The sequence below is a fragment of the Haliaeetus leucocephalus genome, unplaced genomic scaffold (genome assembly GCF_000737465.1).
Source record: "Haliaeetus leucocephalus isolate CR32 unplaced genomic scaffold, Haliaeetus_leucocephalus-4.0 Scaffold933, whole genome shotgun sequence".
NCBI classification, from domain to species: Eukaryota; Metazoa; Chordata; class Aves; order Accipitriformes; family Accipitridae; genus Haliaeetus; species Haliaeetus leucocephalus.
In genome coordinates this window covers 1,188,257-1,212,464 of record NW_010973369.1, presented here as the reverse complement: position 1 = coordinate 1,212,464, position 24,208 = coordinate 1,188,257, and the positions used below count along the sequence as shown (strand labels likewise).

General features: G+C 54.2%; 2 protein-coding genes across 2 annotated transcripts in view; one reads left to right on the top strand and one right to left on the bottom strand.

Annotated features, from left to right (window-relative positions):
* Positions 1-12,511, bottom strand: part of SNTA1 (syntrophin, alpha 1) — a 24,774-nt gene extending 12,263 nt beyond the window's left edge. The window contains exon 1 of the mRNA XM_010584096.1: positions 12,505-12,511. Within this exon, the coding sequence (XP_010582398.1) occupies positions 12,505-12,511 (7 nt within the window). The remainder of the gene's footprint in view (positions 1-12,504) is intronic.
* Positions 12,512-24,105: 11,594 nt separating this feature from the next.
* CBFA2T2 (core-binding factor, runt domain, alpha subunit 2; translocated to, 2) overlaps positions 24,106-24,208 on the top strand; it is a 62,752-nt gene continuing 62,649 nt past the window's right edge. The window contains exon 1 of the mRNA XM_010584057.1: positions 24,106-24,155. Within this exon, the coding sequence (XP_010582359.1) occupies positions 24,128-24,155 (28 nt within the window). The 5' untranslated portion in view covers positions 24,106-24,127. The remainder of the gene's footprint in view (positions 24,156-24,208) is intronic.

The following is a 24,208-nucleotide window of genomic DNA, read 5'->3' as shown; positions in this document are numbered from 1 at the left end:
CCAGCCGGGCGCTCCCCGCTCCGGCCCGGGATGGGGCGCGGGGCGGGACCCGGCTCCCCAGTCCTCCCCGCTCCGCCCTGGGACGGGGCACTGGGAGGAGCCGGTGCTCCCCAGGGCTCCCCGCTCCGGCCCGGGATGGGGCACGGGGCGGGACCCGGCTCCCCGGTGCTCCCCGCTCCGCCCTGGGACGGGGCACCGGGAGGAACACAGCTCCCCGGTGCTCTGTTGCTGGTCCGGGGTCTGGCCCTGGACGTGCTGAGCGTCCTGTGCTGGGCTGTGTCACAAGAGGAGCAGCAGGAGCCGGGCAGGGGGCAGCTGGCTCAGCCCTTCACGTGTCCCCCAAGAGCCACAGCCCCCCCCAGCAGTCACAGCCCCCTCACCTGCAGCCCATGCCCAGGATCTCGCTCTTGCCCAGCAAGGGTACCGGGCCGAAGGCCTGGGGCATAGATCTGCAGGGCTGGGCAGGATGCTCAGGGATCCCAGGGAGCACCCCACTCCCACACCCCACACCCCTGCCCAGCCAGACCCTGCGGGGCACCTCGAGGTGGGTGCTCTGTTACAGGGGCTTTTATGCAATGCACCAGCTTCCCAAAACACTTTCGGCTCCTTTATAGGGGCCAGCAGTGGCACAATGGCAGGCAGTGGCTCAGGAGGGCACACAGGGCAGGGCAGGGACTGCCTGCATCCAGCCCTGGACTGGAGTTTCTCGGTAGCCAGTTTCTTTGCAGTGACTCCTGGGCAGGCACCTCCTAACAGCCCCGGCAGGTGTTAAACAGCAGTGAGGCAGAGGGAAATGGTGTTTGCAGGCATTCAGAGCAGTCTGTGCTGCTTTTCCCTTGCTTGTCCTGGATCTTGAAAACAGGAACAGAATTTTGTTTCCTTAGGCAGACCTGCATTTTTTTTCTGCAGCCAAGGGGCAGCAATTAGGAGTAGAAAATACCTCCAGGAGTAGCAAAATACATTGTAGCACATTCCCTGTGCCCCTTGCACTCCTAGCACTTCAGGCAGCTCCAGAAGCCTCCGGGATGGGGCTACCGATGTCCCGGACGCTCTACAAAACACAAGGATTTGTAAGAATTCAACAACATTTACCACAGGCTGGGAAAAGGACGGAGCAAGAGGCTCTGGCTGCACGGGGCAGGGGGGCTGCAGCGTGCACTGCTCAGCACAGCACTTCCCCAGCCCCGGCCACAGCCAGCCCTGAGCATCGGCCACGCGCAGAGGGGAAAAATGCTCCTGGGGCTCCCTCCCACGCAGCAGCAGCTGTGGAATTTCTTGAGGTTGCAGCAGAGGAAACCCTGAAGGTTATTTCTTTACAAAACAGACGGTTCACATATTCCTGATTTTCTTTTTGCTATAAAGTCTAGGGTTTGGCTTAAATGACTCCTCGTCTTTGCAGCACAGTGCTCCTCACTGTAGCAAGCACTTCTACACTGCCCCATCACCCAGCCAAAGGTATTTCCCTATGATCCCATCCCCTGCACACCCCACGAGGCCAGTCGGGCCCCACTCCGGCTGCCTGTGCCGCTCAGTTTGTGTACAGCAGAGGGGAACTTTGTCCTTTGGTCCTCAAGTGGAGACAGGGCTCATTTTCCCTGTGCCACCCGCTCTGGGAGCACTGACTATTTGCCAGCCAGGCAGCTGCAATCAGCAGTTTGTCTGGATTTTTTTCCTTCCCAGTGCTGCTTTTGATATTTCCAGCCTTTAAGAGCACGTTCCCATCTGAAGCAGCAGTGGGAACTCTGAATACTGCTTTTAGTGCAGTGGAATGGCATCATTTGGGTTGTTTTCTTTCATTTCTCAGCTCTGTGCCGGCAGCACGGATGCTGTGAAGCATGGCCTGGATGCATGGAAGCCATCCAGATGGTGTCAATGCCAGGCAGAAGGAGAAGCCCTGCCTCTCCTGGTCCAGCTGCTGGGATGGAGAAAACACCATGGTCCCCAGAGCCAGGGCATGGCACGGCACGCCACGCCAACTTCACCTCCCTCGGAGAAACAGCCTCACCCCACCGGTGCAGCAAGGTCGATGCGCAGACGCAGTAGAAAGCTCGTCCCACAGCCACTGCTTCTGTACGGCTGTGGGACTGCCTGCCCTCCCCTTCTTCAGTAATTAATATTCCTTTAGCAATTGCATCAATTACTTAACGTGGGATGGAGACGCAAGGCAAGCATTGCAGGTGTTGATTTCTTCTAATGCGAATCGGGAGTCCAAAGTGCCCTTAAGACCCTGGTCACACAGTGGGAGGCTCAGCCTCAGTAGGGGGTACATCAGGAGGGGAGTGATAAGGCTCGGCAGACTGGTACAGCATTGGGGGGCTTGGCTTTAGGCATTGGGGGGCTTGGCTCCAGGCTTTAATAAAAGATAAAACTCATTTGCTGGCTCCTCTGCACAGCTGGGTCAGGCGAGAGCTGTGGCCTTGGGAGGTTAGGCACTCCAGGATGTTCTTGGGGGTCCTGGTGCCCCCCAAGCAGAGGCGCTGCTGCTTCTGGGACTTTCCTGCGGGCTTGGCTCCCCTGGCCAGGCTCTCAAGCCTGCTTTTGCTCAGGCTCCTTCATTTATTTCTTAGGAGCCCCTTCATGTCCCAGGGCACACGGTGAGCACTGGGAGCCCAGCGCATGGGGTGGTCCTGGCTCAATTTGACCCACTGCAAGATACCGTGAGTGTAATTCCCATGCCATAGTGCTGCAGGATGGACTGCAGGGTGGGAGGGAGGAGGATGAAGGCTCTGGCCGTGGCTGGCACGCGGGAGTGAGTCGCAGCTTCCAGGCATGCCAGTGGCGTTCGTCAGGGCTCCTGCTGAAGGGATGCAGGCGGGGGGTGGGGGGAGTTGCTTGAAAAATTGCTATTCACAGAAATAGAAACTTCCCGCAGAAACATGCGTGCGTCGGTGACAAAAGCCCAGCTGGGAATTTCTCCCTGGCAGCAGGAGCAGTGGGAGGCAAAGGGGGTAGGGAGCGCAGGAGGCTGCAGTGCAGTGTCAGGGGTGCTGCCAGGGCTCTGACCCTGGCCCCTGGGGGAAATAGCTGCTTTTTAGCTGGAAAGAGCATTGCTCGTCTCCAGCCATCATCCAAACAGTCCCCAGGAGGAGGACCTGGTGGTGCAGGAAGCAATGGGCTCCATGCCCCCCATGCCGAGTAATTCCCTCCAGCAGCGCTTTCTCAGTGACCTCTTCAGATGGTGCTTCCCCAGCTGAGCGCCATTGCAGGGCTGAGCCCGTCCTGGCATTTTCTCTGCATAATCTCTCCAGCCTCCTGAACTTTTTCGTTAAGCAGCTATTATTAGACTCATTTCTTGGCATAGCCAGGAGCTGTGTCAGAGCCCACCAGTCTATTTGTAGAGTGCCGTGAGATGTTTTGTTACTTGCGTTAATTAAATTAATCCCTTCTGAAGCAAAATAAATGACCTTAAGAGCTCACGTTCAGTTCCTGGGGCAACATTCCTGAACCATGGGGATCCAAGTAGCATCTCAGGCTGCCAGTGGTGCTCGGGATGCTCCAACAGTCCTTAGCCCTCAGCACCAAGGAAGTGCTGCTCTGCTCGGTGTCCCCTGGGAATTCATGGAGGTGGGGAGTGCCCGGCACTGACCCTGCCCTGTAGAACTGAGCCCTGTGAAAACCCTGCAAGGGATGGAAGGGAAGTACAATAGCTTTTATTATATAGATAGATATTCATATAGATAGATTTCAATATAGATAGATTTTAATATAGATATTAATAGATTTAGATACTCGATATGTATTTAACTGATGGATTCATCCTTTGTTATGCAAGAAATGCAGCAAAACGGCATTGTCTGACTTTAAAATCACTGGAATCTCCAAGTCCTTTAACTTGAGTGTGCCTTCTGTTTGCTTTGGGACATAATTAGTCCCTACGAAGTTTCTTCCATCTCAGTCCAGGCTCTTCTCTTACTGGATCCCTGTAAGATAGCCACAATCAGCTGTGTTCTCATGGTGTGAAAATACTTTTGCTACCTTGAGGCAGATCTTATCTTATCAGGGCAGGATCATTTGTATCAAAGAACAAGAGACCGGATGGGAAAAAACAGTACCTGGGAGCTAAAATAGCTTTGGGAAAGGCAAAGGTTGTTGCACATTAAAGCCCGATATTCACTGCCTGCTGCAGCTTCTGGCTCTCAGATGCCCTAAGACCAAGTGACATCAGTGGCAGGGACCTCAGTCAGCCCCTAGGGTAATTTAACGGACATAAATTGATCATAAAAGTCAGCATGTGAACAGCAGATTGTAAAATCTACCATCATGTTTTCAGTTTCAATTGGGCTGATTCACCCCACTGGCCTCTTCTGTGGGGAACGGGGCAAACACCCCAGTGTTTTGGTTAATTTCCAGCTTGCAAATGAAAATGCTGTTTCCTCCCTGCCGGGCACTGGGGAAGAGGCATCTCTTGGACTGCAGAGTTGGTGGGATACACCGCTGGAGATACCACCCATGATTCTGTATGTCCCCTGGCATTGTGGCTGCAGTATCTGTGGCACAAGAGCCGGAGCTCATGGGGAAACTGAGGCATGGAGCAAGGGCAGGCAGGTCATAGCTCAAACCAGGCCTGCAAGGAGTGCTGGGCACATTGCTGCCATCTTTCCTGGCTCCATGGGTGATGCACGGGGGCTCGGAGATGTTGTCTGCTGGCCAACACTGGTGATGTGGACTCTCCTGTGGGCACGGGCAGCATCTTTCCTCTGGGCAGCACATGCCCAGACAATGCTACCTGCTGGGGCATTTGATGTCCAGGTGCTTTATTTAGTGATATCAACCCCTCCCCTGCTTCCCAGCTGCTCCAGTGCAGCTTTAGTTGCATCCCAGGTGTTTGCTAGGGGGTTTGCTAAAATCCTGGGGTGGGCCATGAGTTCAGGGGGGTGACAGACAGACGGACAAACACGCTTGCAAGCAAAACCCTCCTCCCTGACAAACAGAGTCCCATGCATAGAGGGGGCTTCTGGATGCGGCCCTGCAGACAGGGACCCCCATGCACCCCTCCCGGTGCCTGTGTGCTCATGCAAACACCGATTCACCCCAGCAAAGCGTGGGTGAAAGCCCTGTCCCCTCCTGGCTCCTCCATCACACTGGGATGCCCATGGAAAATGCCAGCTCCCCTGGCACTCACAGCTCCCCTGGGCTTTTTTTAACTCAACAACTAGAGCTTTGATAAATGTCACTTCTTTCCTCTGCTGTTGTTTCTCTCTGATGGCTTAACATGACAACACCAAGGTTGTCTGGAGCAGGAGACCTCGATGGATGTTATTTCATTCCCTGACTCAGGGGATGCTGCAGGAAGAGCCTCCTGTCCCAAGCACAGCGCAGAGGTGCAGGAGGGATGGGAAGAGCCTTGTGTCCCGGGAAAAGGCCATTTATGAGCCCACAGGGATGTTCCCACGGGTCTGGCTGGAAAGCCACCTTCAGCATCAGGTTTTTGAGTTCAGTGCATCCTTCTACTGGGGGTTCACCTTCCCTGCAAGGCCCATGTCCCTGCAGGGCTCTGCTGGCCTTGCAGGTGCTGCAGGCGGATGATAGACCCATCCTCCCAGGGACCTTTCCTCCTTCCCACGAGTGGGGTGAGGAACAGCTCCGGCCTGGATTTCAATATCGCTCCGTGCAAAAAGGCAGCTGCAGGATTTTGAGCTGACAGCAGATGCCAGCAAAGAGCCGCTCTGCAGCCAGCCAGGGCCTGTCGTTGGCTGGGGGTGGCCGCAGCCCCCCTGCCCTGAGCGCTGAGGCACCTTCTGGCCAAACCCACCTATCTGGCTGGGTGCTGCCTGCTGGTGGGCAAACCCCTCCGGGGACCCGGAGGAGCGCAGGTAGTGCTTTGCAGCCAGCTGAGAACCCCCACGCTCAGCTCACAAATTGTAGCATCTGCCCTGAGCCCCCTTCCAGCCTGGGGGGAGCGAGTGGGGCCACGGCTGCTGCCAAACTGGTGGCACCGATGAGAGAAATGGGGGACATTGCTCCCTCTGGCTCGTCTCACCAGGCATGGCTTTGTGCCCCAGAGCCCCAGGCCAGCACCCACGGGGGACAGGGGGCACGCTTCCCCTGGGCCAGCCACTGCCTGTTCAGCCTGTTGGTTGTCATAAAGTCACAGAGTGGTTTGGGTTGGAAGGGACCTTCAAAGACCATCCGGTCCAACCCCCTGCCATGGGCAGGGACATCTTCCACTAGATCAGGTTGCTCAAAGCCCCGTCCAACCTGACCTTTGATGTCTTCATCCACAGCTTCTCTGGACAACCTGGTCCCATGTCTCACCACCCTCATTGCGAAAAAAATTCCTTCCTTATCTGGGCTAGGGGGGCACTGGAGAGGGATTTTCACCTCTTCTCACTGCCCCAGCCCAGATTTTTTTGGGGTGATGGCCAGCCGAGTCCCCCAGAATGCCCTGGCTTTCTGCTCAGTACCATGGCCCCAAAACCCACCCTTGCCTTCCTTATCAAATTCCTTTCATAAGGACCTGGGAGGCACCTCATGCTCCCTCCCCGCTTGGCAGGCAGCCATGGCACTCCTGCTCCACAGCAAGAGCTATTTTTACCCTCTAGCTGCACGCACACTCCCCCAGCTAAGCCTCCTGCCCTGCACTGTCCCCGGTTCCCGGCTAGGACCCTGCTGCAGCTGCGGCCAGGCTCTGCTTGTGTCCCCAAGCACCCTGCAGCAGGGGGGGATGCAGAAGGGGCCGCTTCCCTTCATTTGCCGCATCATTTCTGCAGACCCCATCCACCGCCCTGTGCAAAGCTCTTTTGTCAGCCTGACAAGTATCTGGAGTTTGTTTTATATGAGGACGAATACATATATACGTGGCTGCTGCTATTTCCCCCTCCCCAATGGTCTTTTCAGGTCCCTGGCCCAGGTCCCCCAAGTGAGCTCAGGGCGCCCTGGGGGATCGGCGCTGGGAGCTTTGCCAGTCAGCTTTTTGATGGTCAGGGACCTGGAAAAGCCCCAGCTCCTCGGCTTCAGGGGCCAGGCAGGGTCTATGAGCACTCCTCATCCTTCCCCAGGCTGTTGGACCCCACGTGCCTCGAGGGGACGCACCACAGCACAGAGTCCCAGGCTGCTGTTGGCCACGGGATGCACACTGCCCATCTCAGTGCCACTTTTAACGGGTCCCTAAACCAAACATCAGGGCAGCAGCTTGAACCCACATGGCTCGGGGAAGGCTGAGCAGGGAGATCCATCTTCATTCCAGGGTGGATGCTCCAGGCACAAGCCCTGAGGGGGCTTGTGCAGGGGCTGGAGGGGCTGCAGCAAGGGGATGGGGGGCATCACCCCTGCTGCGGGATCCCCATCCCACCTACAACACCTCCAAAGGGTCCCACCAGCACGAGAGGGGACCCAGGGACAGCAGCAGTGGCCCCCAGTGGAAGGACACCCTGAACATCACCCACTGCCCCGGGCTGGCCCCCACTCACCTCTGATACAGCCCTTTGCTCTTTTCCAATGAGAGGTTTTAATTTACCCTCTCAGCTGGCGAAATCCTAACCCAAGCAATTCCCCAGTTGTTCCTCCGAATCACAGTAATTACCTCATTACTTTGATATTAATAGAATTCATATGGCCTGGAGAAGATAATTGAAATTAGCCCTGTGCTGCCGGCGAGCAGAGAGGCCAGCAGGGGCCTGAGCCAGGTGAGGGGTGCAGAGCTGTGCCAGGGGGTGAGCTCTGACCCCTGGCCGGATCCTGGCACCCACTGTGTGCCACCCATAGTGGGTCCTGGGGCCAGCAATGTCCATGGGGCTGCAGCCCTGCCAGTCCCAGCCCCAGGGATGAATCATTGCCTGGGGTTTGCCCAATGGTACCAGAAATGAGTAGGCAGGACGGACACCCGTCCCAGTCCCCGTCGGGCTCCTGCGAGATAGACTGGGAGGATGCTTGGCTGGGCCCTGCCCCTGTTCCTGAGCCGCTAACCCTCTTGTTGTCCCCTGCTTTGTCCCCTGCTCTGGGCTGTGGCATCCAGGGCTCCTGCCATGGGGCCATTCCCATTCATTTGGGGGGAAAAAAGTAAAGAGGAAAAAAAAATTCATTATCTGGAAGAGCAACAAAGGCAGCATGGTGCTGAATAGCTCTCACAGGCGATGCTGTGCCCCCACAGCCAGCCACTGCCCAGCAGGGCCATGATGGAGCCATCCTGCCTCCCTTCCGGCCCCGGGCACGGGCAGCTCCCGCCCCACCTGCTCCCCGTCAGATGGGAGATGACCCCCGACAAAGGCCGGGGCCGCGTCTGCCACCCTTGGGCTTTGCCCCGACACGTGTCTCCTTAACCTCTTCCTTGGGACCAGCTGCTACCAGGGGACCCTCCTTTGTGGCCCTGGCGAGTGGCAGACGAGTCTCCCCATCTGGCCGGCGAGGCCTCGTCTGTTGGAGACCCCCTGCCCCGGCTTATAACGGCATTAACCTCCCCTGCTGCGCCCTGCCCTGCTCCCACCCCCCCAGCCTCCCCCCCCCGTCAACTGTCACCGAGAGCCCCGGGTCCACTTGGGGCCATTGGGCTGGGGACAGCCTGCATCCCCGGCTTAGCCCACCCATCGCCCAGCCAGCACCTCGCAGGCATGGGCATCCCTTGCCTGCACCTCTAACACTGCCTGCCTGTGGGCTAACCCATGCACAGAGCGGAGCTGGAAGTCTCCTCTCTTCTCCCCTCCTAACATCATGGCGAAAATACTGCGTGTAAATGTTGCTTGCAAATGTTGCTTGCAAATGTTGCATGTAAATGCTGCATGTCACTGCTGCATGGTGTAAGCGCTCTGTGCAAATGCTGCACAAGACAAATGCAGCACATAAATGCTGCTTATTGGCACTGCATCTAGAAATGCAGAGCCTCGGAGCCACAGGGGCTGGAGGAGCAAAGGGGCAGCAGAGGGGAGGAGTGCCAGGGCTTGCAGCAACCACGCTGCACCCAGCCGGGATGTCAGGCGGGCAGACCTGGTTGGCTCACCCCTTGGAAGGCGCAGGAGAAGGGTGTCAGGAGCCATGCCTGGACAGGGACCAGGCAGGACAAGGCAGGAGGGGAATTTGCCTCCAGGGGCTTCAAAAGTTCCTGCACTCCTGTGGCCGCAGGTGGGGTGAGTCCAGCTTTGACTCCCACAGTGCTGGGGCTCAGGACCAGGACCCCAGCACGGGGACTCCATCCCAACCCTGCTGCCACCAAGCCACGTGCCCTTGCCCCTTGCTCAGTCTGTCACCGAGCTCCCCAGGGAGCTGGAGGGATGCTGGGGCACCTCGGTGTGCTCAGCAGGCAGGGGTCCACCAGCAATGGGATGCAAGGAGCAGCAGTGTGCAGGGTCAGGCCCTAGAGCCCATTGGGAAAAGGAGCCGAGGCGGAGGCTGGCATCCCCTGGCAGGCTCCTCTGCCTGGTCAGCGGTGTCCCCAGGCCAGGGACAAGAAGAGGCAAGACTCCACCACTGCCGCCTCCCTTGCCAGACGTCCACCCCCGAGGAGGCCTTATCTGCCGCTAATGCTTCGCAGCAGCCTCCCCAAAGCTTGCGGGCTTGGCAAGATGCTCTGAAACTGCATTTGCTCCAAATGGATTGTATCAGGGGGAGAACAAAGCACTGGAGAGTTTTCAAAGAAAAGTTGCAATTGCAGCCCGCAAGAGAGGCAGCCGGTCCCCTCTGGCGGCACCTCACTGGGGACTCAGCAGGGAGCGGGCTCGGCACCAAAACCCACCGGGCAGCAGGCTGTTGCCCCTTGGCTCTCCCCTCCTGGCCCCAGCTCTACTGTCCCATGGTGGAGGCTGGGCAGGAGCCATTCAATGGGTGCTGGTCAGAAGACAGCAGCTCCATTTTCACCAAAAAATGTCCTGCTGCAAAATCTGGCCTCACTCCAGCTGCAAATGAAAAACTAAGGTTGGGTTTGTGGTTTTTTCCTGCTCCAAAGTTTCTTGGAAAGCTGGTGCGGGCCAGAATCTGGAGCAAATGCTGACCGACCTCGGCATCATGTGATGGGACTGAGGGTGTTGCATGGGTGCTTGCCCGCTTTGCTCACCTTCCCTGGTGCAGGCAGTTCCAGGCAGCAGTCCCCGGGGCAGAGCAGCTGGTAGAGTGGACTTTTTTACCTCCAACACCCTCAAGGACTTGGGGAGAAAAAGGGAAATATTCTCTTCTCTGTCAATCTTGGCATAAATTGCAATGGCAGTGTCAGGAGAAGTGCTAACGCAGAGGCTTCACCTGCCCAGCCTGTGCTCCGAGCCCTGGGAGCATCGGCAGAGATGGCCATGGGTGATGCCAAGATTCACCCAGAGCACAATGGCCACATGTTGCATGAAGCAAGGTGCACCATGCTCGTGGTGAGGTGTCCCCAAGGAAGCGGTGGCACACGGGCAACCGTGCTTGTCAGGAAGGACTGGAGAAGAAGGAACTGTGTAGGCAGAGGAAAGAATAAGATGAGAAAGTCATGTTGGCTTGGCTTCCCCTCCGATATGCAGAGAAGATGGTGTCAGCAGTGAGTCAGCTCCAGGAGGTATGTGAAATCATAATTGAAGAATGCTGAGAAAACAGCAAAATCCCACCAAAAAAAAATTGTGGGGAAAAAAAACCACAACAAGCCTCAAGCAAAAGCAACAGCAATGGTGCAGATCCCAGAGCCTCGGCGCTGGGCAGAGACATGAAAGAGGATGGGTTTAGCAACGGGACGCTCTTCAGGGCGCAATGGGATAACTGCAAAATTGCATCAGGGCTGGGGAAAAAGGAAAACAAACCCAAGAGCAGTGGCTTTCTGCTGCGGGACAGTCAAAGGGCACAACATGGCCCTGCAGCATCTGGCTCTGTGGCAGTGGGCTGGAGGGACCCACGTGAGATCCCGGAGACTCTCCCAATGCATTCCCAACCCACGAGAAATGTTGTGGCCATGAGGGCTCCTTTGAAAAAGTGTCATCGAGAATCTGGGGAAACAATAGAGCTGCACAACGCCAGGCTCTGCAAAATGCCTGACTCACGGCACTATCGCATCTTGAACGGCAAACTCATTTGTGCCAGATTAGCAGGCTGCTCCATGGAGGCTCAGACAGCCCTGTGGCCACAGCAAGAGAGGTGCAGAGCAAGCAAGCAGCCTCCTGCAGAACATGTGGGGTGGTTCACTGAGAGCCAGAGGGGGAAAGACATGGGAAAATCAAGCAGAATGTCACAAATTCAGAAACTCAAAGGAAAAGGTGTAACCAGAGGGCAAAGGGAGGTCTCTGCGCCCTGTGGGGAGAGACTGTGAGCAGAAGAGCTTTGCTGGGGGCTGCGGGCAGCACGGGGGGACAGTGCTACGTGGTGGTGGGCTTGGGAGAAGGAAGGGCTCCTTCCCATCACTGCTGGGGACTGCACCCAACCCTGGCCCTCCAGCCCTCCTGGAAAGCCCCAGACACCCAGCCGAGGAGGGGAGCAGGGACTCAAAGGATGGAACATTGCACAGTCCTGGTGCGAATGCAGCACAAAGCAGGGAAAATACCAGTGCTAAACTCAGAGCAGCAGCAAAGCAGCAGGAGACTGAGCATCAGCTGGATGTCCATACCAAACAGCGCTAGGGCCCCTTCTTCATCTGCACACTGGAGAGGGCCAGAGGGATAGGGGAAAGCCAGATGAAAATTCAGCAGTGACATAAGCCCAGTCCACGTGGCCCACACGTACCAGGGAAGGCTCCAGGCTGCTGCCCCAACATGGCAGCACCACCGCCATGAGCTACATCAGGTGAGATCAGGTCACACACGGCACTCAACTCAGGACAGGAACTCATCCATGGGGACACAAGCCACCCCCACCTAGCAGGAGAGCACCCATGCCCTGCAGCATCCCCATGGGTGTGCGAGCTGGGCACCAAACCACAGCTGCAAAGTCCCAGGTGGGGACCAGCACTCAGTGCTGGGAGCCAAACAAGTGTGAAACAGCAACAAAAGATGGTCTTTTGTTATCTTAAATAAATCAAACAATCCACCCTGTTCAATGTACCCTGCAAAGCATATCCACTGGACAAGACAAAAATGATGGCAGTAAGGAATAACCGTGTGAAAGGGGCTTCCAGCCCATGTCAAGGAGCAAGCATAGGTAGGAGCACCACAAACTGCACTTTTCATGGGTATAGGCACCTGCAGTAGTGAATATTGCTCACTGGCAAACAGCCATCATTGAAGAGATGCTACTCGAGATGGCTGACATATTCCCAGCACTTCCCTCCAGAGGTGGACATTGGCCACAGCTCTGGGGTCAGCAAAGCCCCTGGCAGAGCTGGGCTAGGCTGTAGTTTGGTGCTGGATCCTTGCTGGGCTCCCCAAGGCTGGGACGTGCCTCCAAAGAGCTAAAAGCAATGTGGAAAATGCCCATAGGGACTGTGGAACAGGCAGGCAGGGGAGGTCCTCCTCCGGTGGCTGGAGCCCCAGTGTCACCATCTGTGTGACTGCAGATGCCCCCCCCACAACTGTCCCGGCCCCGCAGAGCTCTTTACCCTCGACAGGGAGGGTGAACAAAGAGGTTTTACATAATCCCATGCAATCTGCATAATGCACAGCCCCTGAAACATGCCACTCTCACCTGCCATGGCGCACATTGCTCCTGGATGTTCCTCTCTCTACTCAGCCTGCTTTCTATTTCTCTGGCCATGTATTGAAGCTGGGAGCAAAACCATGCGCCAAGCAGCTCTCCCAGCCCTCCAGGCACATGTACCCACAGCCCAGTGCTTTTGGGGATGCTGCCAGAGGCACCCGTAGCCTGACAGGCAGCTTTTGCTCTAGGACGTAAACACCACATGGTCGACTGGGGAGAGATCAAATGTGAAAGCACACTTTGAGGGTGCCATGCTGCTGGTGGCTCATCCTGAATGGTCCCCTTCTCTGCTCCCCCCATCACCTCTATCCCACCCCCAGGGAAGGAAACTCCTGCTGGAGCCTGGGTGCTGAGCTTTAGCTGGGGTGAAGCATTTCAGAACCACAAAATCCAGCCCCCTCAAGCCGAGAAAAGAAACTGTCCCTTGGTGATTACTGGTTCTGCTTTAAAATACAAAAAGCAAAGCAAAAAATAAATCCCACCAGTCCCTGCAGCCAGCTGCTGTGAATGCAGAAGGTGCAATGCCTGGTCACTACAACCTGATGTGTTTGCAGGGCTGAAAGTGGCTGCATCCAGTGCCTACACCCATGCTAGACACAACCCTTGGCCTTACTGCTAGCTGCAATGACGCAGCAACAGATACCCAACACAGCCGGCTGCAACGGTGCCACGTGGAAGCAGCCGAGCACAAAAGTGACTCTTTCCCCATGAATCACCCCAAAAGGAGGGTTCTCACAATGGCAGCAGTGCAGACCTGGTCGGGCAGCACCTGGGGACGTACCTGGGCACCCGCTTGCCACAGGACGGGCATGGGCAGAGCCGGCAGCATCTCAGCATCTGCAACCGTCTCCAATAATACCACCCAGAGGCTCCAAAATGTTGGGAAAAAAATAAATATAGCTCAAAGGAGACTAAGAGATCGAAGGGAAATGGCCATTAGCAGCCCTCCATCTGCAGTAAAAAAGCCAGCCATGTCCGGCACTCTGGATCTAATGGGTTTTTAATATTCTCGTGGCACGCACTGTGGTATATATGGTAAGAGACACTTGGAGGTCTTGCATGAGCACCATTACTCGGGGGGCTGCTCACGGAGTTCAGGCTCTTCCTTTCCCTGCCAGCTGCCTTGTAGATGTAGATGTTTCAATTATTCTGTCAAGCTGCATATTCCAAATTAAGGCCAGAGAAGTGTCTCTGTCTTATATAGAAAGAAAAAAAATATATCCCTAAAAGGAAAAGACATGAACTCAGAAATTAATAAGGCTGATTGACAATGCTGCTTTGGAAACTCTGGTACCATATGGCATCCTTGAATGGCTGCAGTGCTGTTAGGATGGAGCTGACCAGCTGGAGAGTTACTGTGGGTTGTTTGTAATTGTAATAATGGATATCAGATGGCTGGTGTGGAGCAGTTTATAAATGAGAACAGACAATGAGCCGCACTGTTTGTCAGGAAATCATTGCTGATATGGGCTTTGCGCTACCCACCACTCCCCATTTGAGCTGGCTGGTCCCAGGGCACCCTGTGCTGCCGGTTGGTCCGGCTCTGGCTGGGAGAGGCGCGATCCTGGGGCAGGTACTGCATTGGCGACCGGGGCGAGTGGTCCAGCCGTGAGCAAAACTGCCAGAAAACCCCCTTGCCCTCCTGGTACTTTGGGCAGAGCCCCAGATGCCACTCAGAGATGCTGGCAAGGCTGATGTCCCCATGCAAAAAACACGATGTGCAGCTGGGTGCCTCTCTAAGAAAGCCAAAGCAAACAGGGATCCGGCCGGGGATCCGCCAAAGCCTCGGGAGCCATCCAGGCTTTCAGGACTGATGGGGGCTCAGATTCTGACACTTCCAGATTGGTTTTTGTGCTGAACAGTCGGAAAAGTCATGACATTTCAGAATTTGCCATTTAATGGATTTTTTTTTTAAAGTTGGTAACAGTGAAATTCATTATTTCAATTTCTGCTGATCTCCAGCTCTATGGCTTATCACATAAAATGAAGCCTGAGTTTGGAATGAAAACGTCACATGAGTGTTCCCTTGTCTTTTCCAAAATGAAATTCTACCTAAATTAACACAGGGCATTGCCCAGCTGAAATTTCCCTTCTGCTCCAACAGAAGCCACCCTGTGCCACATCGCCTGGCAGACGAGGGCATCAAGCCCCAGCCTAGGGGGACCAGGGCAGGAGATGGCTGGGAGAGAAGGCTGTATTCAAGGCTTAGATGTTATGCCTATTTTTAATTCCCTAGCGCTCCTGGAACTTTTTTTTCCCCCCCAACTTGTTAAAAAAAAAGCCATAACCATATCAGATTAAGCATCCTCCCACCGACACCCAGAGCCCCTTTGCTGGGGGGACCCACCAAGAGCTGGCAGCAGTGGCCAGGCAGAGCCAGGCGATGCGGCAGGGTAGGAGGAACACACCCATGTGTCGTTTCACATTCACACACACGCACGCCTGCGAACCCAAACACAGCTGGTGGCTCTGGCAGGTCTTTTTTTGGGCTCGGCAGCCCCTGTGCGGGGATGGAAGGAGTCCCGGCATTGCTGGGTTTTCTCCCTGCTTGGCTTCAGGCTGATGGCATCTCTGGTGTCGGGGCTGGGGAGCAGTGGGTGCTCCAGGACTGGTCAGCCAGCAGCAGGGAGAGCTTTCTAGGAAAGCAAGCTCTGCAGGAAGGAGGTCAGGACTGGAGCTGGGGCCATGGCACATGCCAAGCACCGGGCAGAGCATCCACAAGCTGACGTGCCCCTCTGAGCCCCTCTGCAGGGCATCTCCATGGCCGGGAAATGCTCCTACCTTGCTGTATATGATATAATTAAATATTTCTTATATATTTCTTACATAAATATTATATATACTTATATTTTATATATATTTATATTTGTATGCTTTATATATATTCTTATATAAATATTTCTTTTATATTATTCTTATGTATTATATAAAGATTTCTTAGAAACACCTGGGCATACAAATCCTCAGACAAAACCCATTATCAAGCTGGAAACAAGCAGGGCAGAACAGTTAAAGTCCGTGATCAAAATCAGCTGGCAGGAAAACTTGCTCTAAGCCATCACCCCTAACCGAGCTCTGTGGTTATTTCCCTGAAGAAAGACTGACTCCTGCTCCCAGCTCTGAAAACATGCCCGTTTATACCAGGGCAGGACTCTTCCTCAAAACTCCAGTACTTCTTTTTTTCCAGTTTGGAGAGGATTATTTGAGTCTGATTATTCGGAGCCTCGGTTTCTAGGCTTTCATAGAAAATGCAAGTAACCCATTCATTTTAATAGCAGAGATTCAGGGTTTGTCTTATTTATATCAACCACTATTTAGGGAAAATTGGCATTCAATTACCATGCACCAAATGTCATAACCACTTGGTTTTAATTAGTAAGGGGACACTGAGATGCAGTGCTGACACAAGACATGAGCTCATTTTGGACACCCCCTCCAGAGCTGGACCTGGCCCAGGAAGCAGGAGGGCTGATGACATCCCCCAGACCCCGCTGTCGTGTCCCTGTCCCCGCGTCTCCGCAGGCCTCCGGGCGACCCGATAGCATCCTCCCAGCTTTAGCCTGAAGTTGTCACTCGATAAGAAAACTCCCCTGCTTCCCCCAGCTCAACTTTGGCTGACCTCATCAGCGAACTGAACTAATTGAAGGAAGCGAAGTCAGAAAATAGACCAATAGCCCTTCCTGATGAAGCAATCGGTGTCAAAGCTTGTTTGTCACCTCACCCAGGCCCAGTCCCCTGCAATGAGCTGCAGGTTCCCCGTTCAACTTTGGCATTGCAGATGCATTGCTTACCGCTCACTATCACATTTTAAATCACCATAACTGCAAGCCCTGACATACCTTGTCAGCAGTTTAAATGCAAAGAGGTTTAGATTTCAAAAGAAAGAGGTATTCAACGTGAATCTTTACTCAAACACACTATTTCTTCCAGCACAGGCACTCTGGAAACGCTGAGCACCCCAGACTGGGTGCAGCCCTTCACTGGCGTCCAAGCATCCTATAACTCATGCAGTTTGCTGTGCCCAGCTTGGCTTGACATCACTTTTGGGGTGTCATCTGTTTAATCGGTCCCCATCCCGCCCCCTCCCCCCCTCCGCCCGCAGAGGGGCCCTGCTCGCAGCCGTGCTGGCATCGTTGTTGGTTTTTCATTTACAGGGGTAATAGATCCTGCCCACATCCTCCCAGCCCCAGCCCGCCCTGGCTCCCACCCACGCGCTGCTGGCATTAATGCGTTTACTTTGCCGTGCCTGGCAGGTAACGACCTCCAAAAGCGGGTGTCAGTTTGTCATCCCAAGCCAGCAGCTGCACGGCGGGCAAGTAGCAGGTGGCAGCCCCATGTCCCCTCGTGTGGGGTGCGATGCTCGTGGGATCAGGGTGCCCTAGAGGGCTGGATTTGTGATCCCCAGCTCTGCTCCAAGCCCTGACGCATCCCTGGCCCCGCTGGCTCCCTGTGCCCATCTCTCCCCCTCCAAGGAAGGTTGCAAAATGTACCGAGAATCTGCTGGGGGGACTTGAAAATCCAAGGTAGGAGCCAGCTGAGCACCAGGATGGGCACGTGGTGGCTGTGAGCATGTCCCCTGCACAGCCACACCAGCCCGAAACCCTTGGCGAGCTGCCGTGTGGGATGAGTGCACCCACAGCCAGACACGGGATGCAGGAGAGGATGAGCACCACAGCCAACAGAGAAGAGTCGTCCCCAGCTGGGAGGAAGAAGATGAAAAGCACAGCGCCAGGGATGAAGCTGAGGAGGCACGTTAGGAGCAGAGGGGTGAAATAAAGTCAAACAGTGGATGATGGCAGAAGTGGCGAGCTGTAAGGTGCACCTAAAGTTCCTTCTGCTTCAGACATCTGCAAAAAATATCCTATAAAAACTGAAATTGGGCTCCTACCCCTGCCTCCACTCATCCACTATTTACTGAGATCCCTAACACCTCCAGGGTGGCAGCTGACTTTTGCTTTCTGTCTGTGTTGGGCACACATGTCCCATTGTAGGAAAATGATAAAAAATTATAAAAACATGCTAGCAAACCCCAGAAAAGTGCTGGGTGCTCACATGAAGATGAGGATGGCCATGAGGAGCAGCAGAAACCAGGGGCACTCCAAAGGTGTGCAGCGAGCCCCATCCCCGAGCCCGGCTTTGCTCTGACGGGGGTTTTAGCTGTTATTTCCAAAACTATCACCCCTTAGAGAAATTATGGAATTTACCCCACAGGTGCAGGTCTAGCTGGAAATGGAGCACAGTGGCCAGGCTGGTGGCGATGCTGCCACCCAAGCAACGTTTCCCACCACAGGACAGCCCTTCTGCCTCCCCAGAGCCCCTCTGGACAAGGGTCCACTCTGAGCATCCCCAAACCCTTCATCTTCCAGCCCATCTGCCACTCAAATCCCTGCTCTCTGGCTGTGACATTGGGGCGACTCCTGCTCCTCATTAGAGGTCGCAGCCCCTGAGCAAAGATTAATCTGGTTTGTGCGAATTTATCTGCTTGAAAAGAGAGGGACCAGCTCTGACCTCACAGTCTGGAGACTAGTGGGGAGTTTACTGTCCCCTGAGCTGTCAAGCCAATTCCCTGCAGTACCAAGCTGTTGTTCTTGGCATCTGCTAGGCAGAAAGACTATGAAACACCCCAAATATCTGTTTGTTTTAAAAGGTAAATATTAATTTCAGGATGCTGTTTACATATCCAGACTCTTCAAGCTTGAAGTCATTGCCTTTTGCTAGTTGTCACATGGTATTAGTGTGTATTTAACATTTATTTAATTCTACTTGGTCCTGCTTGTGCCAGATGGCAGGCAGCCTGTGTGGCTAGGCTCAGGCTTAGCTGAGTGCTGCTCTGAAGTGAGAAAAGGGGGTGGTTTGAGACTGCAAAGTTAAAAGTTTGAGCAGTTTTGTGGCTGCAGGTCCCTGAATGACACTGAAGCACGCTGCGGCTCTGGCATCCCTGAGGCTGAGCGGTGTGCCTGCCCTCAAAACCGTGGCAGAAGCCAAAAGCAAGACAACCTGGAAAGCATCATCCTCTGACAAGTCCAAACCAGTGCAAGGGCTGCGCTTGCCTCAGCTCTTGCTGTGCAACAGAGCCAGGGCAGGGTCTGACAACTTGCCTTTGACTCGTTGGCTTTGCATCATCTTGGTCTGATCCTGCCTGGCACGGAGCTCTCTCACTGCATACAGGGAGCAGGTCTGTGGACCCTGGCAGAGTGAGCACCGTCCCTGCAGAGGCTATCATGGTTTGCATGCCCCAGGTGGGAAACCCACAGCTGAAACCCTGAGCTGCAGAAGTGTGTGGGTGCCTGGTCAGCTGGTGACCTGGAGGAGCAAATGACATGGGAGAGGACCTGCCTGCTGTCTCCTGAGATCCTGAACAGCGAGTTTCTTCGTCTCAGTGAAGACCTGAGAGATCTCACAAAGTGATGCACATCCCTGATACACAGCCCCGACTACTGAATGCTCACGCATCTCTTTTCTGCTCCTCCAGTCATTTATTCTCCCAGCCCAGGGCATTTTTGGGGTAATGCAGCACTGCCAGCATCACTGCTTTCTCAAAGAATAAAGAAATGCAGCCAGATGGCCTTTGGAAAACAAATATGGTATTCAAGACAGTATTACCATCCTTATGGCTGCAGCAGGCACCCATCAGCTTGAATATACAAACGAGGAAGATCTGAGATGGTTTCAGGGACAGGATTACAGTTTCTAAGTTGGGCTGGACACTGTCAGGTTCAAACATTCATGTTTGAAGAAAGAGACCTGCGTGATAAATAACGTCCCCAGATTTTATCACAGAATTATTGCCTGTTTGGGCTTAATAGATGCTGCACACTCTGCCTCCCACTCGGTGAACAGGTCTCATCCCACCCCTCCTCTCCTCCAGTGGTTCTTGCTCGATGAGATCCCATCCTCCTCCCATCGGGCACACCTGCCTCTCTGCGCAGTGCTCACCTGCCTTTGTGCACTCACATCATGCCAGGAGAAACACTGACCAGACACCAGAACTGACCTTGGGAAACTCCACCAAGCTCCAGACCTCCCCTTCTGGCACCATCTGCCCTGCTCTCCTCTCACTCAGTTCTCACCCGTTGTTAATGATGCTTGTACTAAACTTTGCATTTTGCCTTGTTTTGGAAACCAGTTCCCAGTGAAGGAAGCAGGCAGGTTACTCTGCCATGACCTGTCCTGTGAGATAAACCCTTTATCTCATTTCCCACTCATTTTTATGACAGTAATTACTCTTTCTTCAGCATTTTTAGAGCTACATACATCTGCGAGATGACAGATTTCCAAATAAAGTTCCCTCTTGCTCTTGTGTTTGCTGTTCTTTGATCAGACCCGTTAATCCTTGCCACCAGGCTTGCCTCCCCAGTAGAGGAAATGCGAGGACTGAACTGGTGGTGTGGGACCTGGAAGGAGACAGCAAGGGGCTGAGGAAGAGGCAGGACAAGGCTGAAGGGGTTGAGCTGCGGGGAGCAAGAATGGGCATATGTCTTTGCCCGAGAGAGCTTGTTCCAGCCCAGGGGCATGGTCATCAGCTGAGACCTCCCCCAACCTGGGAGCTCTCCAGCTCAGCATCCCACTCCCTCCTTTAAACGTGGGTCCACAGAGTGGAGAACAACCTTCAGCTGCTCTCAGCTACCTTGCCAGCTGCAGGGACAAAGTCCAGTAGAGGTACTTAAGCACCTCAGATCTGCTGGTGACCCACTTTGCTCCATATCCTGCTGTACAGGGCCTCCCTTGAGGTGGGGACTCATACAAACCCACACTTTGGACAAACAGGAGCAAGGTTGCAAAGTCCTGCTCCCAGAGACTAGGCTTCCCACCTGCAGCCACCTTTGTCATGTTGGTGGACAGGCTTTATTCAGAGGGGCACTCAAGACCATGCAATGAAGGAAGTTTCCTTTGGTAGAACTTTTGCAGGAGCTGGAGCAGAAGCTCGAAGGAGCACAGTAAGTGAAAGAGGAACAAACCAGAAGGGTGCTTTACATCAGTGCTCGGGTATGGGTGAGGATGTGTCAGGACAGCAAACAGAACTGAAAAATGCACAGCTCGGTCAGCATGGCACAAGCTGTGGTGTGGGATGCCAGCAAATAAGCAGAGCAGATGCCAAATACCTGCTCATACCGCAAGCACCACTCCCCCATGCACCAAATAGAGAAGTACACCATGGAAAAACACAATCCATGACTTGACTGTCTGATATGCAATTAAATGAGTTAAAGATGATGGGAGAATTTCTTGGCTTGTGGAGTGCATGTATGAATATTTTAAGGGGTTTTATGTTTTACTGGCCATAGATATATAACATACATAGTGGCTGTGTATTTATAGTCCTAAAAATGCTGTTTGCAAAACTGTGGATGTTCAGTTGGGTGTGATATACGTATATATATTTAGACACACATATCTACCTCTCTAGGATGCGTGTGCCTGCATACTGCACTGGGCTGAGAAGTCTTCTTTTTTTCTTGTCCTGAATACATCACGTTTAAACGATAAAAAGAGGATTCCAAATGAAGTCCATGTGCCCGTAGAGCTTCTTCTCTAATGCACAAGCCTATTTCAAGGACATATAGAAACATCAGCTGAGTGAACAGGTGTTGCTTGGTTGGACACAGAACACAAATCCATACTCATAAAGGCTGGGTGGGTTTTTTTCTCTTAGAGCAAATAAACCCTGCTCTGTGTACCAATGTACGAACAGAGCAAAAATTGCAACCGACCCCTTTGATGGCTCTCGATGTTTCCCAACCTCTACCCCAGCTCCAGAGAGCACAAGACAAGCTCAGCAACCTGTATGGCTTAAAACTGGGGGAGCTGAAGGTGGGGAAGGGATGGTCCCCACAGGGCATGCTACAGCAGTGTGTGTCTCTGTGATATGGTCCCCCTGCTTGCAGACCATCAGGATCCAGAGCTCATCCTCCCTAGAGGACCATGCCCATGCCCCAGGTCTTGCCCACAATGCTGGCACCACTCATCTCAGATCTCCTGAGAAAGAGCACGGAAAGCCCATTCCCTGCTCACACCTCTCCATCTCTGTAGAAGACACTTGCTGGACAAGCAGCAGGATACCCACATTTAAAACATGAGCTTGCTTCTGTGGGGAAGTCGCATATAATTATGGAAACGTTCCCAAAGCTGACGTCCTAAGCTCCCATGTCTTTCATTGGCATTGAGGTCTGCAAGATCAAGCCCTGTATGTACCCTGTCCTGGTATTCTGCAGGTGTTATGAGTGTTATTTAGCACAATCCTCTCCTCTTTGGGGTTTCCCTCTGCAGCTGTTTCATCTTTAGAAACAAAGCAGCAATGCAGACCCTGTAATGGAGCTGCTCTGTGCCCACCATGGCTTTACCTTGGACAACACCAAAGCTGTTGAACAGAAAGGAAGATGAAAATACATTAGTTCCTTCTTCGAAGCTTTCCCCAGCACATCTCAGCACTCTGCTTTGTGGTCCCAGCCCTCCTCGCCTCCTCCCTGTTCTGAGCAGTGACACTTTGCACCAGGGCACATCCCCCTAAGGTCGTGGTGCCCGGGAGAGACAGGACACAGAGCAGGGCAGCAACAGCTCCACGTCATCAGCACAACAGTTCCCATCTCCTCCTCCATGCTCAGGCACATGGAGGGCTCCAGCGTCGGTGACCCTCAAGGAGATGCCAGGCTGTGGCTCAGGAGTGTGGCCAGGTGGCTTGGGGAGCTGCTCCCATCACACTGGTGAAATCTCTGATGGAGCCCAGCCTGCTGCTCTCCTAGGGGCTTCACAGGCTTTGGAGACCAGCTTAATTAAAACAAAGCCCTTATCAGTGCCCCACACAACAGCCCCTTCTGCTTCACCAGTGTAAATTTGGCCACAGCAAGGCTGTAGATGACACTGAAATGAAGTGGTGGTAAACACAGGCCAGAGCCAAGCTGCAGCCAGCACGGCAGGAGATAAGAGCCGCGTGGGGGATGCAGGCTCTGGCAGACAGGCTGGTCCAGGAAAGTGCTGGTGACTTGCAAAGGGAGGAGGCAAGGCCACAAAGTTAAAACAAGGACTATGGGACTAGATGGATGCTCCTGTCATTTTAGTGCAGATTTGGATCTGCTCCATCATGAGACATCTGGGCCCAAGAGATGCCTGTTCCCGGCCAGCAAACTCAAAACAAGCCCGTGGCTCCCTGAGCATCTTGAGCTAACTACTGCCAAGCCATGCTGCACTGCAGCTCACCCATAGCTGGGCTTTCAACAGGCTGCTGGCCAGCAACCACCAGCCCAGAACTGGAGGAGTTCAAACCCAGTTTGTTGGGACCATGCAGTTTCCCTAGAGAACACCTATCATGGCAAATCCCTCCAGGATGGGAGCAGGGTTGTGCTTAGTTCTCAGATGCCAGTCGGACTTCAGCATGGGGCTGCAGCCTCAACAAACCCCAGGCAGGACTTCAGGCTCTCGGTGAAGCTCTCGTGATCACAAACTCTGGCATTTCTGGGCTTTGAGGTACCTACCAGAGGTAAATGGCACTCAGGCTTTGAACTTTGTCAGAGTCAAAACACATCTCAGCTCTGACGTGGCCATTTGAGTTAACTTCTGGGGTTTTTGCCATGTAAATCTAAATGTGTTTTCCTGTGGCCAGACTTCCTGCAGCATTTGTGGAAAGGCGGCAGCCCATGGGAGATCTCCTGACACACAAAAGTCCCTGGCTAACAAAGTCACACCTAACCATGAGAGCTTGTAGCAAGGCTTTTCAGGTCCCCCCCTTTCCACAGAATAAGGACCATGGAGTTAGCAGTCCCTTGGGAAGAGCCCCATTCTTCCTTATTGCAGCCTTCCAATAGATTAAGGGCTTGTAAGAAAGATGGAGAGAGACGTTTTATCAAGGCTTGTAGTGACAGATAAAGGGGCAGTGGTTTTAAACAGAAAGAAAGTTTAGACTGGATATAAGGAAGAAAGTTTTTACGATGAAGGTGGTGAGACGCTGGTTGCCCAGACACCAACTCCCAGAGGAGTTGTGGATGCCCCATCATTGGGGCATGAAGGTTGGATGAACATTTGAGCAACCTCATCTAGCGCAAGATGTCCCTGGACTTAGACTAGATGATCCCCCAAAGTCCCTTCCAACCCAAACCACTCCACGATTCTTCATCCCACGTCTCCTGCAACTCTTCAGTCATCTCCGGGACCTGACGTCTCTCCAGGTCAACCTGGCCACCTAATCCAAACCTCTCCTTCGAGGCATGGGGCTGCGGTTGGGCTGTGGCAAGTGCCAGGAGGCAGCTCAGACACTATGGTTACAATACCTGAGGCCCTGGTGCATTGTCCGCAGCCCAGCACCGGGGCCTCAGGTATTGTCACACCCCTGGGTTAGTGGGGAGGCCTCAGCGCAGAGGGGGGATGAAGGCGAGATGGTTTTGGGGAGGCCGTAAGCCACAATTCGCCTAAAATTCATAATTAAATTCACACAGAAAGCGTCGCCTCGGATCCAACACGGGCTTCCCGCTCCACTAACCGGCGACATGCCCGCCCTCCCGCCGCCTTGCCGGGGCGGGCCTGGAAGGCCGCGCCCCTTAGCGTCACGGCGAAGGGCCGGGTCGGGCCGGGCCGGTGGGGCCGCGGCGGGGAGCGGGAGGAGGCGCCGAGGAGCCGGGCGATGGTGGGGATCCCGGGCGGCTGCCAGTGTAAGAGCCGCGGCGTGGGGGGGAGGCGTCGACCCGCTCGGCGCCGCTCGGAC